The 18669-nt window shown below is 45.2% G+C and overlaps 1 protein-coding gene across 5 annotated transcripts in view; it reads left to right on the forward strand.

Annotated features, from left to right (window-relative positions):
* Positions 1-18669, forward strand: part of LOC306777519 (neuroligin-3) — a gene marked incomplete at its 3' end in the record, with an annotated part of 92370 nt that overhangs the window by 45977 nt on the left and 27724 nt on the right. For all 5 annotated transcript variants that reach the window (XM_079268676.1, XM_079268675.1, XM_079268672.1 and 2 more), the window contains one exon: positions 8385-8570. In XM_079268676.1, coding sequence (XP_079124802.1) covers positions 8385-8570 — 186 coding nt within the window. The remainder of the gene's footprint in view (positions 1-8384; positions 8571-18669) is intronic.

Consider the following 18669-nt stretch of genomic DNA (forward strand, 5'->3'; position numbering starts at 1 on the left):
TGATAATATGAATGGTAATGAGTGACTGGCTGCTGGGATTGAAAGCAAAACTGCTGTCATAATTGAGTTTGATTAATTAGTGGAGCTCCACTGTATTCCTGCAGATCAGTGCATCTTGTTGGAGGGCTGTGCTGTGGGGTAGGGGCACCGGTGGGGGTTGTGCGTGTGTTTGTGTGGCCAAAGTGTACGTGTTTGTGCGTGTGTCACCTGCAGATTGTGGGTTAGGTGGGTTGTTGTGTGAGGAACTAATTGAAATGAGAGGCGATGTGCGAGTTTCAGCCAACATGGCCGGTCCATTTGTCAGGGTGACATCACTGCACTCACACCCCATCCATCTCCGCCCGGCGCCACAGAACCATGCTCCTCCTGGTGATTAATATCCATACCTCCCTCACCGCACTGCATACACCTCCCCCCCCCCCCTTGGTTGCATATGCATTTGATTGATTCTGGTTCTACTGACTAATTCCAGTGATTATTGAATCCTGGTTTACAATATTTTATTATAACGTTTTATATATTTTTTAAAGCAAAGAGCATCTTTATTTAGGTTTATTTATATTTCGGCTGCCATAAATAGTCATGTGTAATAACTAGTTCGATAATTATGGATTATTTTTGGTAGAAATTATCGGCAATTGTTGATTGTACTTAAGTTGTACTTGCGACTAGCATTCGCTGATTCATTATGACTAAGATGGGGACATCAAAACACTGTATTCTTATATTGTCAGGAAATGCTCCCGTCATGTTAGATAAACTTTCCCCATGTCATTATTTTCACGTCATGATATAAAGCTGTAACCTCTGCCACCAACACCCAGCCTAGTTGTGACTATTGACGATGTAAATCACTTAAAAAAAAGATCACGAATATACCAAATAATTCCTCATAAGATGGTGACACTGTTGTTTTTAGGAGATGTTACACAGGAGTGAAACGTGTTGGGGCATTTCTTTCAGCCAAAGATTTTGTGCGCTGGTATTAAAATCAGAGGTGCAGTTTATGTGAGATTGACAAAAAAAACCGACAGTGTCAGTTTTCATCATAATGGAGGAACATGTCATCCAGTGCTACGCTGTGTCTGATTTATGTGTTTTTCATAGTGTTTAGACAACAATGGAGCTCTATGACACATAGGAACAAGATATATTAGGCTTTGGCTACAACGTTATTTGATTTGTTGTAAATAGAATCATATACGTACATCACCATACCTACATTTTACAGGTTTTTATTTAAGTGCTCATTATTGTGTGGCATTGTGTAAACGCTGTACACGAACAACATTGATTGAGTGAAAATCGGAGCAGGTCCAAACTTTCCGTGTATGATGAGCAGAATCAAAATGCACGCTTCCTTACTAATCATTGCTTCTTCTAAATTTTGAGCCAGTTCCAAATAGGAACACAACCTCACTGGCAGCAGCAGCACTTTTTGCAGCCAGAAATATTATATACCCTTCCGAAAACAAATAAAACATCACTCACACGTTACACACCACAGTGCTATACCTCAGGAAAACAGATGTTCATTGAAACTGCTGTCGTTGATTTGCAACTAAAGTTGGCAGGGTTTTACAAATGAACTAATTTAAGAGGAAAGGATTTACACTAGCAGGAATGGAAGCTGTAGAACGGGGCTGTCTGGGCTTCTTTCTTGTCAACCTAAACTAAACTCATTATAGCCAGCTATCAGGGCTCCCCGAATCTGAGCAGCCGGGCTTTGAAGATCCGTTAACTGATGACCTCTCTGTCCTACTCTGCTCCGCTGATGTGCTTTGATAAGCCGGCGTCTGATCTCCTCCGTGGGATCACGGCGCATCACTAACTGCCCCGGCCTCCCCGAGCTGGATGGTGCTAAACTTTCCCACCACGCCCTCAAATTACATCACCCTCACATCACCGTCACATGTTTCACACTATGCCTTTGAACTTCTGCAGCCACTGGCCACAAATTGAGACGGAACACCTTGCCAGAGTGTTGTGTTGCGCTTGAACAAAGGATCGAGAGTATACTCTAGGAATGTAAATTCCTTTAAATTCGAGAATTAAGTAAAGGCAAATTATTATTTATGAAGAATCTCCCCACGATGCATGTTCCTCCAAGAGGAACCAAAGAGCTGCTTGACCTCACAGGTGTGACTCTGCAGCACCAGCGTCTCCCTCTCCCTCTGCAGGAAGGAGCATGCAGGCCCGCCTCCGCACCAGCTGTGAGACGCAAAGCTCTCCTTAATGTAAAAGCATTTCTCTGTCTTTGAGAATCCACTGTCTGTGCTATTCACTGAAAGGAAAAGATGTCGAGAGATACAAAGAAGAGAGAAGGTGATAAGTGGGAAAGAAAAAGGATGGAGGCAGAGACGGGAGAACAGAGAGAGACACTGAGAGCGAAGGACGACGGGAAACATGACGGGAGAGATAGTGAAGGGAGGGTGGGAGGGAAGCGAAGGGAAGATAAAAAAAAAAAGCCGACAGCAGCTACAGACGATGTGTGATTGATTGAGTGGCGTTCAGGTGTCAGGGGTCATACATATGCAAACTGCTCATTTGTAGTTGCTGCCAGTGCTGCTGCTCACCAGAGCACTTGAATAGTGTCGCCTGACCACCGGGACACATCAAACAATCAGATTAAGCAGCCACAAAGTCACATGCAGGACGACCAACAGCTGCCACGTGCACCACCAGCACTGCTTCCAGTATCTGTTCCTCATCCCTGTCTGCTCTAACAGGCCCTTGTCTGTCTGGAAGAGATCTGGGTTTTCGGGGCTCATGTGTCAGTTTGTGCGGCGCAGGTTTTTTACTCTTGACATTTTGTTGTTTGCTTTTTTTTTTGCTTTTCTCTCCCTACAGTGGTTTGTTGCACACAAACCACATTTTCCATTCGAGTGGCTCAGTCTTCATACAGCAGCGCAGTATGCATTCAACTTTATCTCCAGCATCATGCGTCACACTGTCCCACAACCTTTTCAGCGCACACAAATGGAGCCGCAGTGTTGGTTCACGCTTCGCATGCCTCATCTGTCCGTGTCATTGTGTGCACAGGGGACGAATATTCAAGCTGAACTATTTAGGTTTCTGTTCGTCGTCGGTTTAGTCCTATTTGAGACCTACAGTTTAGTGAGCGTGTTCTCATTCAGTTTGAGCACGCCCAGTGTCGAGGGGCAGACCCCTGACACATGGCGTGACTTTGTTTCCTTTCAAGGCCGTCTGATATTTTCTTGAATTATTGATCGGTGGTGAGGCCAGCTGGAATCAGGCGCTCATGCATAAATTCTTTTTCACCATTCTTTTTTTGTTTGATACTGCTTCTACGCTACATTCATTTTATACAGAACTAGTAGGGATGACAATCAAAAAGTTGGGGTTTTTTTGTTCTCCCCCTCAAGTCTTTATTTTCTCCTCCACCGGAAACAAGGATGTGGTGTTGGGTAAATGGCCTTCAGTGTTCAGGCTACCATAAAGAGCCTTTCTTGTGTTTGCCTGCCCTTCTCTCTCTGTCTCTCTCTCTCTGTTTCTCTATCTCTCTCGCTCTCCTGCCCTCAGATACAGACTGCGCTCCAGCCATGCTATTGGGCAGCGAGCTGTAAACAGGAGCTGTACACTGATCCAAGTGGCAATCACCTTCATTCGCCCCCCTCCTGCCCCCCTTTCCCTTCCTTCACCCAGCTTTTTTGTTTGTTTTTGTTTTGATATGTTTCACCACCCCCCCCCAAAAAAAGAGGATGAAAAATCTTGTTGGAATGACTCCCTGTGTGGAGGATGGATCGCTGGGTATGTCCCTTGCTCATCGGGAGCATGACACACAGGCCCTTTATGTGGCTGTGTGGAGGGTGGATGTGGCTGTGTGGAGGGTGGCCCCCTTCCCTCCTCTGCTTCTCATCCACACCCCAAAGGGTCCCATTCAGCCCGGGCTTGGCTGGGGGGGAAGTTGGAGCTCTTTTGTCGTGGGGGATTCTTAGGGGAGGCTGTCAAGGCTGCAACTGTGTGGACCTTTATTTCCCCAGAGAAGAGGAGGGGGGGGAGAAACGATAGAGCGAGAGGGCAAGAGGGAGACGAGGAGGGGGGGGGGGGGTTCCAAAGGAGAGTTTGGACACAGACGGCCTTGTTAACAGGCACCCCCAAAGAGGGAGAGGATGAGAGGGAGAAAGCAACAGGGAGAAGGCAAAGTAACAGCGAGAATGAATGAAAGCCAAAAAAGTTTCCCTCCGTTACGTCACCGCTGTTATTCCCGTCCTCCTTCTCCTCCTCTTTTCCTCCACTCCTCCCTATCCGCTCCCTCTATTTGTCCCTATGTAAGCTAACTCTTCAGCTCAATAACAAGCTTTTGCCCTCCCCGTCACCCTTCCTCGCCCCCTTCTCACCCGCCGCCATTACTTTGCACACATTCCATTATCTGGGAGACCAGGCTAAGAGAGATGTCTGGGGTCGGAGCGATCATTATCATCACCTCTCTCTCTCCGCAACACTCTGCGTTATAGCCCCACCGTATGGGAAACAGAGATTTAAATCATAATCAATAGAGCAATATCAATGCTGAGAGGCATGGCTAAAGGAAATCACTGCCGCGGCTCAGGAGGAAACGGAGACGCTCAGTTTAGACTGAGATCGTGGTGCTCGCTTATTGATAAAATACAATCAAGCCGCGAAATGCATTATGTGGCATCACGCTCGGCGCTGGCTTTTCCCTGAAAAAATAAACTCACTTTCGTTGATATGACGGTGATGCAACGAACCTGGCTGGTGTGTGAATATGTGTGGAATTGGGAAGGTGTTGGATTCGAGCGGCGATCTCCCGCTCTCTGCTGCTCGTGTATTGCACGTTGGCTGAAGCTCAAACACGGCAGAGAGAGGGACGCTGTCGTGCTGTATGCATTAACTTACCCTCTGGTCATGTTAAGTTGACAAGGGCGGGCTCAGTTCCTCGTAGGGAGAGCCACACTGCAGACACACAATGTTTTCGTCCGGCGATGGGCGATGCAAGGTGACAGGTGCGACCTGACCACGGCCGCCGCTGCCACTCCGACTGAGATCAGGCCGGAATCTCTGACTCTGTGCTGCCACAACAACAAAATACCAGGTCTTCATACAGCAACAGTGCACCGGACGGGCAGCTCTGAGACGCGATACAAAAAGACATCATGTAATCCTTCAGGACAAATTACAGTTCAGAGTGCAGAGAAAGAGCACAGGATCCCTGTTATTAACTCAGGCGGTTTGTTTGAATCAGGAACTCTCTTGCAAGTTTCACATCATATCCAGGTGCCGGGTAGAGAGGTTGGATTCCATTTTGGAGTGTCTTTGTTTCAAGCGTCGAGACAATTTGAGGTGTTATTGGTTGGCATGACTGTTTGCAACTTATGCAAGCGGTTTTCTCAACTGATCTTATTAAATGTGTTTTGGATTTGACAAACATGATTCAAGCCGGTTGTGGGATTTATTCTCTCCAGCGTAGTTCAGTACCGTAGAACGACATCGGTGTTCCGCCTGAAGGTGTAAGGATTGGGCTTTGCCGCAGTTATTGAGAGCGAATTGAAAAAAAAAACTTCCGTTAGGGAACAAGTAACAGCCACAATAATGTCGCGGAGAAAATTTAATTCGCACAAATTGATTTGCATGCACCTCACTTTCAAAGTATCAGAACAACTAGAACTCTTTACGATTTAATGATTATTTCATGTTGGTTGAATTAACTTGACTGGGACACTGTGATTGCGTTTACTGCTTGTGCCAAAGTTAATTGGTCAGATCATTTAGAAGAGAATTTGCATATCGATTTGAGTTCAGGCCGCAAACAAAGATGGATATAATGTGATTACAGTTCATAATTAAATGCTTATTGTAAAGCGGCACCTAGTGTGTATTAAAACTCTCAATTGAATGTCAGGTTGAGTAGGGAAGTCGAGCACAGAGTCAGCCTGACCAAATAGTTCAGAAGCACTGAGCTGCAGCCCAGAATCCCAAGGTCCTGTGTAGGAGGGAGCTGTGAACACTGCACATCATGGTTCACGTGTGGCCAAAGCCCACGCAGTGCTGATGAGAGGGGATCATCTGCTAGATCTGGAAATCTATAACCCAATCCCTGGTGAGTGAGGTTTGGAAATTTAGATCACTCAATCCAGAGAAAAGGGGAATATATAGCGTGATATGTGACATTCTTGAAATAGTCTGTTCTTGTATCGTATTCTAGCAAAGGAGACTGAAAGTCCAAAGGTCATGCAGGAAACTAAAAAGACCAAATATCTCCGCAGCACAAGCGTAAAGTCAACGGTCTGCTATAAATGTAAAAATAGAAATAACCATGCATGAAAACAATTACTTTGCTATCTTAATTGCTTTCCATAGAAAATACTTTCTGTCACCTTTCCAATTAAAACATAACCAGCAGCTACATTTGATGTATTTTAAAAATGGTGCCTGCAGCATGTCTTGTTGTCTAAGATATTGGATTCCACCTCTACATTTTAATGACCAGTTTCATTTATAGATGCAGAGGAACCAACACTGCTCAACAAAACAAAACCAAAAAAAATCACAAAACAAACTGGAACATTGAGCAGTGCTTTATTCTGCCAGCTGGGGATCCAGCGCCAATGATTTACATGTTGTCACTTAGTAATGCCTCGTATTACAATGCCAAACGGAAAATGCTTTTGCTATATATTTTCAATTAGAACAGTTGCACAAAATCCGTTTTTCATGCCGGTCTCCTGACATTTCTCAACCCATCTGACATGCCCTTGGTGAAGTGTGAACCAATTCGCAAATGAGGGTTATTCTGGGAGAGTCACGTCTCCACGGCACCCGGGAGAGGGTTGTAAAAGCTGTTGTTCTTTAGTTATGAGTATGACACAAGGAGGAGCCGCAAGAGAAAAAGAAAAGCTTTTCAATTGGAGTCCTCCTTTCTCCTCTCTCCCTCTTCCTCTGTCTGCGTCTCTTTCACTCTCTCTCTGCATGTGCCCTGCTGCTCTGTCATCCTCAGGGATGCGTCTGAAGGAGACCATCTGTTGATCCATTTGTCTCCTGCTTTGCTTACTGTGCCACCGCCTCTCTCCTATCGATGATCAGGCCTGGCCTTTTCCCTGCCCACCCTCTTGGTTGCTGCCAACAGGCACTCGGGGCGAGGCGGGTGTCCTGTTCGGGGTGGGGCAGGAGGCTGCGCCCTGTGTAGTGTCTGATTCACACAAAGAGACAAAACAGGGGACTGGCGGACATGCATCCTTTTCGTACATACATGAGACCAGAGCAGCTGCTAATCTAATCGGTGTTTATCTAAAGTGAGCATGGCGGTGCTGAGTCAAAAAAACAAAGATTTATTTATTTATTTTTGCATTGTTGATATCCAAACTACTCCTTTTTTCTCCCTTAGGACTTGAACACAGAGAGCTTATCATTATATGAGGCATCGACCATGAAATAGATGTTAGAAACAATCGTGTGATACCAACACAGTTATTGCTGGTGAAGTGCTGCCACTGCACGGCAGAATTCAAACCACATATACCGTAGGTCTCGGTTTCCACGCACGTCTCCATAGCTGTCAGCTCGTATGCATGTTCAGGGGTTTGATGGACACTGAGTCCACCGTGGGGACTTCAGGGATTGCTTGCCTTTGATCTTCTCCCACGACTCTCGATTACCCATCATTCAGCAGGGCTGAGGCCCTGGAGAGCAGCTGGGAGAGGGTGGGGTGTTAACATGAGCGATGATGTACCCAAGAGAGACTCACTGTGCAACTCAAGACATCATATGGCAAATTACACAGACACGGAGGGAAAAAGTGCAGAGATAGTGCCTGTTGTGAATGTTTGGACTTGAAGTATGTGGGACTTCAGAGCGTGAGAGACAATTGAAATATGTCAGAGCAAGGTGGTATCTCTGATGGGATATATAATGAGGTTGCAGTCCATATGGAGGGTGTTTGCAGCATCAAAATGATTGTAAATCTTGTTATCACCTTTTTCTCTCCATCTGTGGAATTTTCATAAATTCCTACGGTTTTCATCAGGACTGCTCAATACATCCGATGATGGGTGCTCACCCGGGGAGATATGCCATTGATTTCCCATAAGGTGCAGATGACATGTGGTTTGACCAACAGCCGTGTCATCCAATAAGTCATGGTTTCAGCGCCGCTGTCACCCGGTTTGATTGTTCTTCTGAAAACATTTGGGGTGGGGCTAGTCCCTGCAGAAAACCTTTTATGCTGCAGGTGCGCATGCAAAATAATTATCTGTGGCCTATTGCACGTGCAAGTTGCAGAGCACCTACTCTTTTATTTTTGTTCAAGTGCATATATTGGTGTAAAATGTGATTTTTTTTCTTCTTCTTTTAATCAGCTGTCTCTGGGTGACTTTTTAACCTCTTATTGTCTGTGTGTGTTGCAGGCTTCCTCAGTACTGGTGACCAGGCTGCTAAAGGGAACTACGGGCTCCTGGACCAGATCCAGGCTTTACGGTGGATTAGCGAGAACATCGGCTTCTTCGGAGGAGACTCCAACCGCATCACTGTGTTCGGTTCCGGCATTGGAGCTTCCTGCGTCAGCCTGCTCACCCTCTCCCACCACTCTGAAGGTACAGTAGAGCCGGAATGAGGGGGATGGGTGATACAGCTGTGGAGCTCATGCCTGCTGGTGTGTAGGCTGCTTGATTTCAGAAACTGGCGATGCAGCTGGAGAGTTATTGACTAATGTATTCTACTGTACTGCACAGCATAACGAATGCTTTAGGAGCAGGTGTTTGCATTTCAATTATTGCGATGTTCATTACCATCCAGAAATTGAAACTGCACGGCAGATTCCAAACCACATATGAGTCTTGATGTACTATGCTGGCTTCCTCGTATCCCTCTCTGTCAGAAATATACATGTATAATGTGTCTTTGTAAGCAAGATAAAAAAAGGGACATGGTGTACTAGGGAGAGCTTTTTAGTGGCATTCTAAATAACACACCGTCTGTTATCTGCTGGCTACCTTCGTGCTCCTTCGTGATGATTAACTGACCCTCATGTCTTAAATACTGAATGCAGCATGCACAGTGAACCCGGACATGCGAAAAACATTCGTCATACTCATTCTCCTCTAATGCGTCATTGAATTACTCCTTATTGGTAAGTTCTTGCAGGGAGTGCTTTGGCTCAGGAGCTGGTCCTTTGAGCTCCGTCCATGAATTGCAGCCTGCAGAGCCAAATCAACACAGCATCATCCTTAAGCTGAAATTATGACCGTCAGTCACGTATTCGTCCGTACGTTTAAAAAGCTGGCTTGTTTGTTTAGCATTTAATTGATAGCGGTGTTGTGTACAATGTACATGACAGGCTATTAGGATATTGAGGTGTTGGTGTGTATAGCAATGTTTATCTTCTTCTACTTTGTTGATGTGGTGGTAATATTCCAAATGGAAAATCTTTACACTCACGAAGGCTGCTTGTGAACATGTTAACAAGCCACAAACATGCTGCTTTGGACATTTAACATGTGGCTTTTACTCTACATTACATATAAGTGAATTACATTGAAGAAATCACTCTTGCATGAGATAAAGGATTGGTCGAAGGCAGTACTGTTGTCAGGAAGCTATTAAGTGGCACACTCCCAAACACCACACACTAATGCCTAATTTATACTTCTGCGGAAAAGCTTGTGCAGAGAGGGTTTGTGGAGCTCGCAGAGAGCCGCACCTCCTGAAAAATGTGACTTTCGCAACATGCAATGCGGACATCAGAGCCGGGAGATGGGTTCTCCCGATAAGTACCTCACATCCTGTTTCAACAACGACCTCCTTTATTAATTCTCGGCCCAGGAGCCCCTCCTCATCATCCAACTCTTCCATCAATTTATTTACAGCCGTGGAGTTGTGTTGGGCCAAACTTATATGGAACTATTGTATCACGCCAATGGAATACTTTAAATCAAAGACCGCCTGACAAAGGATTTGAAATTTTAAAAAAATGACATGCTACCACCGCAGTATGTATGCCTGGCGTGCGTGAGAGGTAAATCAGGCATTGCATACATACACGCACATTTCATTTTCTTGTCACTAGGCAGAGGAGATGCTGTGTTCTTGGATTTTTGATTGGTAGGCCCACGTGCATTTGAAAGAGGTCATTTGAGCTGCTCTTCTTCGGTCCCTCATACAGTGCCAGGGATTTGTGATCTGTTTTGCGTTCTCCAATTTGCATTAAAGTGTTACTAATTGCCTTGATTTCCTCCGATGAATGATGACTGCTTTTCGATTGAATTTTTACCATAAATGCCTTTTTTATTCATACTCCATAATGTTACGCTCCATGTAGCATGTTATTATACTGCTAGTGAAACCATATCCTCTGCCTCCCAGTAAATTGGATATTACCGGGTCTATTTTTTCCCTGTGAATGGAAATGTATGCCCCGCTGATGTGATAAAAAAAAAATAAAAAAGCCACGAAAACTTGAGAGATTCTAGCAAATTGAAACAGGAAGCCTTCTATCACGCCGGGACTCTTGCTGCGAACGGAGTGGGGAAGGAGGCCAGCAGGCCATATAGATGAAGAATGTGCGAGTGTTACTCTACATCACTGCTTCAACCGTAATGAATCGGATTTCACACAGTCTCTCTCGGAGCACAGATTGTTGTAATTATATAAAGTTTAGGACTGGAGTGGGCTGCAGGATGTGACAGGAAATCCAAGTGAAGAAAAGTATTTTTGCACCTGCTTTCACAACCTCCGCTGTACTCTACCCCTCCTCTCCTCCTCCTCCTCCTCTCCTCATCCTCCTCTCCTATAGTCTTAAATGTTGAGCTGAAACCTGGTTGGACGTTCTTGTTGCCAAGACAACGCAGTAAACAAGAAAGGAATCAAAGTGTCTGGATCTGCTTGGTGGTGATCCTCGATGCAAACATCTATAATCAAATGAATGCGGCACTGTGGCGTGAGCACACCTGGTTTCAGGTGGCTTCTAGTCAAGGATTTGTGTGAAGAGAATCTTACATTCAGTTTTCTACTTTGCCCTCTGAATGGAAATTAAGTCAGGAAACAAGATTGTTCATCTCCTGATTTGGCTTTTCATTTAGACTTGCTCGCGAATATAAATTCATACTCTGCGCCTAGAAATAGAGGCAGTGGTGTCACATTGAATGCGGCGCGTTTGAATTCAGGAGTGGCACACGGTAGGATACGATGACATAGCATGGATCGGGTTCTCATGCGTCTCACACAAACATTTCCCTTCACCTGCTGCTCAGATGCGGGATAACGAGGCGCCGGCTAAAAAAGAAGTAAATCAGCGGGGTGACACACTGTTCTGGAGCTCCCTGGTGTGTCGGTGCATTTAATGACAGTATTCCCACTCTTACTGTACACAGTCTGTCATCGCTGCCTACAGTACATAGACTTTCCATCTAACAGAGACTCCTTTTATGCCCGTTGGTGGCAGAGTGACAACTTACTTCAGATGCTCCGTGCTCCTCCTGAAGCCTATTTAATAAGCTGGATCCTCCTACATCATCCTAGCCCTCTGGCCTTTCTCTTTGATTGCCTGCTCCTCTGGCCTGGCCTTGGTGGCGTCTCCATGTGGGCGTGCCGAGGGCTCCAGTCACAGGGTACATCCATCACCTCCCCCCTCCTCTGGCCTGTGTGGAGGCATGGCTCGGCCGTACTCTCGTGAGGGCTGGATTTTAGACCCCGATCTGTGCCCTGCCTCCTCCATCTAATCTCCTCCTCACTGCACCCATCTGTCTCCCTGCCTTCACACACAGTAAAAGCATGCACGGGACACACACTTTCTCTCCATGTGCCAGTGTTTCTCTCTCCCTTTCTCCCTCTCTGGGTTTCTGCTCCCTAGTCTGCAGCATGTGTGGTGTGTTGCTATTAATAAGATGGCTGCCTTGTCTGCTATGTGGCAAGCAATCCAGCCGCACATCTGAGACTTTGGAAGCAGAATGGTCATTAAAAAACGCAGTCCCTCTCGGCAGCAGAGTGTTTTTGACCAGCTTATTAAATATAGCTCAACAGTTGTGTTCATCACAGATGGAAATCTCTGTCCCCATCTTCTTTCGCCCGGGCTTCAAACAGGAAACGGCTGAAGAAGTTCACAAGCAAGGACATTAGCCAGTTCCATGTATTATCTATCTGGCATCGCGCAGGCACTAATTGAACATGCAGATTTGGCTTTTTCCTTATCTCGTAATAATCATTATGATATAAAATGGAAGATAGTTTCTCCGCACTTGAAAAGAATACCAAGTAGCCAATGACGTAGAGGTGAAGCCTATTTATCTGTTTCTCTCTTGACAACCTACAGAAAGCCGACTGTCTATCTATGCACATGTTTCGGCGTTGGCGTCCCGGCTGTGCACGCCTCTACTCACAGAGCTCTCATGAGGGAAGGGCTAGTTGTGGAGCTGCTGAAGGTCGTTCGGTTTCTTTTCTTTTTTCTTCTCTTCCTGTAAGCAATCAGGATAAAAGCTCCGCTTCTGAGGAAGTGCTCTCCTTTTAATGGAATGTCTTGGACATTAAAGACAGCTAGTGTGGAGGATCCTTCATGTCAATGTCAGCTTTCATTTTTATTAAGACTTCTGGGTTATTGAGGACCATAAATGTTCATGTTAAATGCTTGGCTTTTATTACAGCAGTGCAATGAGTACCAAGGCTTTTTAATGCAAGACCACCACCGAGCAAACAGCTGAAACCGCTTGAACCACGAGTGTTAAGAGGGCAGTGTGACAGGTACTCTGTTTTCAGCTGAGGGTAAGAAGTTTTTGAATCCATTTGGAGTGAAGGATAGCAAAGAAGCTGATTAAGTGGAGGAATGCAACGTGGGATGTGTAGAAATCGAGGATCAGAGAGATTGAAAAAAACAAAATGGCGTGGCAGGACGTTTTTCCCAAATCAAATCTGAAATAGTATCTTTATTAATGGCTGCTCTCCATAGTAACTTCTTGCTCTGGATTTTCGGACTAAAAATGTATGATTCATGCAGTCTTTGGAAAGCATCTGACTCGGAAGTCACAGGAATTGATGTATTACTGTTCAGCTTTCCTCTGCTGATTGGGTGAGAAACTAGCTTCTGTTGGAGTGACTTCAGCGTGATGTTGTGATTACAGGGAGGCACAAACTGCCGTGTCCTCTATCATCAAGTATGGTCAAGTACTCTTATGTGCAGTCAGTGAATCATCTGAAGGCAAAATGGCTGGCGAAGAAAAGCTTCAGATCTTTAGAGATGTAGACTTGCACGTATGAGAGGATTGGTTGGTTATATAATAAAGCAGAGTTGATAAAGGATTATCCAATGGCTACATTTCATTTGATGAAGACTTATTTAAATATATACTGAACATTTATCTTGATTTTATTATTAACTTTGTGATGTTCAACACCAGTACATCAACATTTGGCACTGAGTTTGCGCTGGTCTGACTTTTTTGTAGTGGTCAGCGATCACTTATAAGCTACACACACAAACATAATGTTTTCTAATATATGTCTGGAGATGACACAATTAGTCGATGAGTCAGTTGGCTGAGAATCAAAATCTAAAATGGACTGCTTCCAGAGCAACACGTGTGAATATTTGCTGTTAACCTCCATGATGGTAACTCTCATATGTTGCCGTCTGTTGGTCGGACAGAACAAGCAATGTGAACATGTCAACTTGGGCTTTGGGAAATCGTTTTGGGATATTTGGACCAAATTATAAATTGATCAACTGTCAAATGAATCAATGATTAAAATAACTTAGCGTGAGTTAGCGTGTCACACTTTTGTATACACGCCACCTGACGTGAAGCGGCGCATTATTCATGACTGTTTTGATCATTATATTTGAATCGCTTAATATTTTGGGGGTTAGATGGCGTTGTGTGTGACATCAGGTGGACATCATCTGGAACAGACCTCTTTGTTAAGGTGTTGTCTGGGCCCCGTTGTTATTTCACCGCACAAATCAGTGCAAATGACTACGGTGCTGTTTCTGGCATGTATTTACCTCGTGGACCTCGAGAGGAGGTAAGTAAGACTGACAACAATGTTTATTGGAACTCAAATCAATCTCCCTCTGTCAATCTGGCTGATACCGCGCTGTCGTTGTGGGATTCAGAGCCTGCATTGCCATGAGCGCCTAACCTCTGCTCTGTCAATCAGTTACCATGTACATGTAGGCTCCTAGTTGTCCTGAGAGGGAACGCTACAAACAAACGGTTGTAGTGAGGCTGCTGGGAATTGTGCGGGTGTGTTGAGCTTTGAGAACTTGTGTACTCATTCATCGCCGTATCTTGAGATACCGCCAGGTAATCCAAGGCTCATGTAAAATGCTGCGCTAAATTACCTTATCTTACGGAGTGGGGAAGGAGGCCAGCAGGCCATATAGATGAAGAATGTGCGAGTGTTACTCTACATCACTGCTTCAACCGTAATGTTATATCGGGCTATGACCTTTGGAAATAACAAGTGTGGGTTTCCTCTCTGAAACGAGACCCGTGGGAGCTTCTCCTTGTGGAATGGCCTGCAGGGCTGCATACCCCGACTCCATAGTGCCCCTGTGCTGAGCTCTTAACGTACAGATATGGAGGTGCGATCCATCCACATTCGATGTCGACTTCATTTCTGTTGGCTCAGTCATCCTGTGGCAGCCGCTCATCTCCTGTAGAGTTTCAGCATCAAATAAAGGCACCTTGCGAGAGCTGCAATGTGAATTGGAGTCACCGGGAAAAGATAGCTGCACAACCACATCCCTGGGATGTTATTCATACACGTTTCAGCTGCCATTGCTGTGCAAATGCCTTGTGCTTAAGAAAAACCGGGGACAATTGTCGGAGTTGAATAGACCCTATTTCTGAGATGTCAAAGGCATTCAGCAACTCGACACTGTAAAGTTACATGGGTGTTTGGGGCAACAGAATGCCTCCATCTCGAGGTTTGATTTGGCTGTTTGCTGAAGGGTGTCTGTGCATCTCGGGGTGTGAAAAAGGCCTATGAGAGATGAGAGAAAGGGGACGCGCCTTGTCAGGTGCCGTATTGTTCCACCTCGATTGACAAGAGCGATAATTAAACCAGGGGGATGTCATCTCTGCGGAGCAAGAATGCTTGTATTTATTTACGCTGACTATCCAGCTTTGTTGTCTGCCATATAGTGTGGCCGTCACTGTGTGGAAAAAGCAAACTGCTCTTAACAAGTGGACTATGTGGCATTTTACACTCTTTGAAACAGCAGTGTCCTTGACTTTGTACAGCAGGAGAAAAAATGCCTTATATTAAATTACTCACCAACTAAAAAACATTACTCTCTTTTGGGCTCGTAAGAAATTGGAAACGGCCTAATTCAAGCAGCAAATAGGTTTTTTTCTCCTCACTACTCACGGTTGCAAAGAGAAAAGTTGCATCGAGCAGAAGAACAAAAAAGGGGGCCCCGCCGAGTAATGTGGGGTGGGAGGGGTGTTGTTGGGGTAAAGATGACTCCACTGAGGTGAGATAGCCAGTTTGAGGTAACACATTTTAGAAAATAATATCCAGTTGGGCTGTCCATCAGAGTGTGGCGGCTTTACATATCCCTTGCCAGAAGAGAGCAGAGGAATGAAGAATTGACAAATGGCCTGAAAACGGCGGAGGCAGTTCATTCAGGTAGTCCAGCCATCAGTCTGTCTCTGCTTGCAGCAGGTAGTTGAGCCTATAAAGCATGGAGTTATAGGTGTTAAAGAGCCGAGCAGCAGGTCAGAGAAAGAAGCAGGGGATAATTGAGTACTTTAGTAAATCCGTGCCTCCATCAACCGAGGTAATATCTCAGAGCATTGCATATACCTGCAGCCACAGATCCACGGCCGTACGGATGGGCTTCGTCAGCTTGAGCGACATGTAGCACACATGGGCTGCCTCAGCAATATTCTCCAAGACAATACAATGAGACCCCATCTGGTGATGTATCGCTGAGATTGCTTTTGGAATCTAATCGCAGCTGATGAACGAGGCGACTACAGAATATGTCATCTGTTGATGACCTGCAATCCCCAGTGAAGATGCTGGCAAGTCATTAGTTCAGGTAGATGCCATCTATGAATCATTCTTGATAAATCATTGTCATGGGCGCATTCATACACCTTCTAATGGACAGTGCCAGTAGGATGCTGGAGGGGGGACGGTGGCTGCAGCTCCTGGCTGGCTAGCGTGCTTTGATCCTGTTAGGCTTCAGATCAATTAAACCAATAGCTGCATCATATTTCTCCCAGACGGTCTCGTTTGTTTCCTCTCTTGATTGGTCTAATGACTTGATGGAGGTTTCTGTCTGTTTCCTTGCTGCCTCGACTCCACTGCCATAATCCTCGGTGGCATTTCCCTTAGCTCCTTTTCCCTGTTGCTCATAGCAGTTTCTTTCTTTTTCTTTCCAGTACTCACCCTCCCCCATGTCTCTCTTTCGTCTTCTCACCATGTCTCCCTCTCTCTGCCTCAGTCTTTCTCTCTCTGGCACCAGTGTAAAGCATCCATTATAGAGTGATGCATGGGTGTCTGTGTGAGTGGGAGAGAGGGACTTGGCACTCGTCCTGCCCCACCTGCAGAGGAAGCACTGACAGCTGAACATTGGGGGCTCATCTCTCTCCCTCCTCCTCCGCCAATCTCCACATCTCTACTGACCTCCCTCCTCCTCTCACACCTTCTCCATCTCCCTCTCTTTCTCACCCTCCCTTTATTCCCTGTTGTTCCACACATATTGGCCCAATTTCTGCCACCACTCATGAGTTTCCCTTTCGCTATTTTCACATTTCATCATGTCTATCCATCTTTTCTTTTGCACCATCTTCTTCACTGCACATTTTTATTTGTTTGGGCTTTTTTTTTTTACCCACGATTAAGTGTGTATTCATTAGGCATTCCGCACTGGGAAACACAGCCAGCTAGATATGTTGTTAAATAGACTGTTGTTTCCCTGTTTGTCTGCCAGATGAACAACTACAGCGTAATTAGCTGAACTTTGCCCTTTAGTGTTGACCACGAGCACTCTGTGTTTTCTTGTTGTTGCTGACAGCTCACCTCTGCGGCGAGCCAGGTCAGTCATTCACTTTCCGTACATCTGTTTATCCGTGCTGAGAGAAAAGCCTCTGCATGAATAACACAGAGCGAGAGCTGCTATGAAGCCACGCCACACACCATCTCATCATCAATTTCACAGGTTTGCATAATATGTGATTCACAGACATCTTCTGCAGCGGGAAAGGGAACATTACCGGTTGTCTTAAACTGTTTCGGGTGGTGTTTTTGGAAACTTCAGAATTATTTTTGAAACAGGAAATGTATGAAGTTGTGCTCACCGAATTCTTGTACAACCGCTTCATCTGCACAGAGAGGAACAAATACTTACTGCATGATTATAGGCATCCAGGAATATATCATTCTGTTGACACAGAGTCTGCTTGCTACAGTCTGTGCTTACAGACAGAATGATATGGAAAGAAAATAGTTTTTTCAATGTGTAATAAGAAATGTCGCATAGGAAAAACATCAGTCCAATTACTTTGCTGTATGGACTAAGCTGGTGTGATATGCTTGGTGAGAGCCTATAACAATGTAATATAGAGAATGGAATTCATGTATGCCATCTGGATCCCTCTCACTGCGCTAAGTGCACACTTTAACTGTCCGCTACCTGTGTGTGTGTGTGTGTGTGTGTGTGTGTGTGTGTGTGTGTGTGTGTGTGTGTGTGTGTGTGTGTGTGTGTGTGTGTGTGTGTGTGTGTGTGTGTGTGTGTGTGTGTGTGCGTGTGCACATGCAGTCACAAGCTGTAGCCTGTCTACCAAGACGTTCAATTCTGGGCAGTGCAAATGCATTAGCCTTAGCTGTGAAATTTGCATAGTCTGAGCACAATTAAATCCCCAATGAGAGGAACTTCAGCAAACATGCTGACGAGCAGAAACCTCTACTATAAAGGGCCAACATTGTGCAACCTGACAAAAAGACCAAATCTTTAGCTTTCAGGGCCGCAAGGCTGTGATAGATTTTTTAGCTTAGAGAGGTAACATACACTGTAGATCCTTTTTCAGTGGTAAAAGGGAGTTACTCGCCAATGTGTCTGCAACTGTCGGAGAAAAATATTGTGCAAGTGCTATTTCACAACTTGAAGACAGTTTCCTTCTCCTGGAAACTCAACATCAAGGTACGGTGCTCATATTAGGTTAACACCTGGATAGAGAGGCTACCTGCTGCTGCAGACCGAAAAGACATATATGCAGTTTGACAGTCTGGAAATAGCATTTTACAAATGAAGTATTATCTCGGGTGCAAGGGTTCCTGCAAGCTGTTAACAAACTCGCTTGCACCACCGATCACGCGTGGCAGCAAATCATTGACATGTTTTCCACAGCTGGATCGAAGGTGCAGGGTGAGAAGCTGTCTGACATAGAAAGGTGTTGGGTTGTAAACAGGAAAGGTATTGAACCTGAGCAGCTCCGGGATTCCTTTTGGAGATTTGTGCACTGTGTTTCCTGGTCAGATAGAAATCTCACTGTCTTCTGCCTGCAAAGAAATGTCCCAAAATGCCGAGCTGTTGTAGCATTAACTACATACAAACTTAACTGTAGCTCTACATTCTTGGCTATCCTTGCAACAGCTTGACAGAAAAGGCCTCCAATGGCACCTTACACCCTCATGTGTCGGATGTAAAAATGTCTAATTTTGGTAACTGCAGAATCCTGTCTGAAGGCACCA

Source organism: Melanostigma gelatinosum, assembly GCF_949748355.1.
Source record: "Melanostigma gelatinosum genome assembly, chromosome: 5".
In the NCBI taxonomy this organism is placed as follows: Eukaryota; Metazoa; Chordata; class Actinopteri; order Perciformes; family Zoarcidae; genus Melanostigma; species Melanostigma gelatinosum.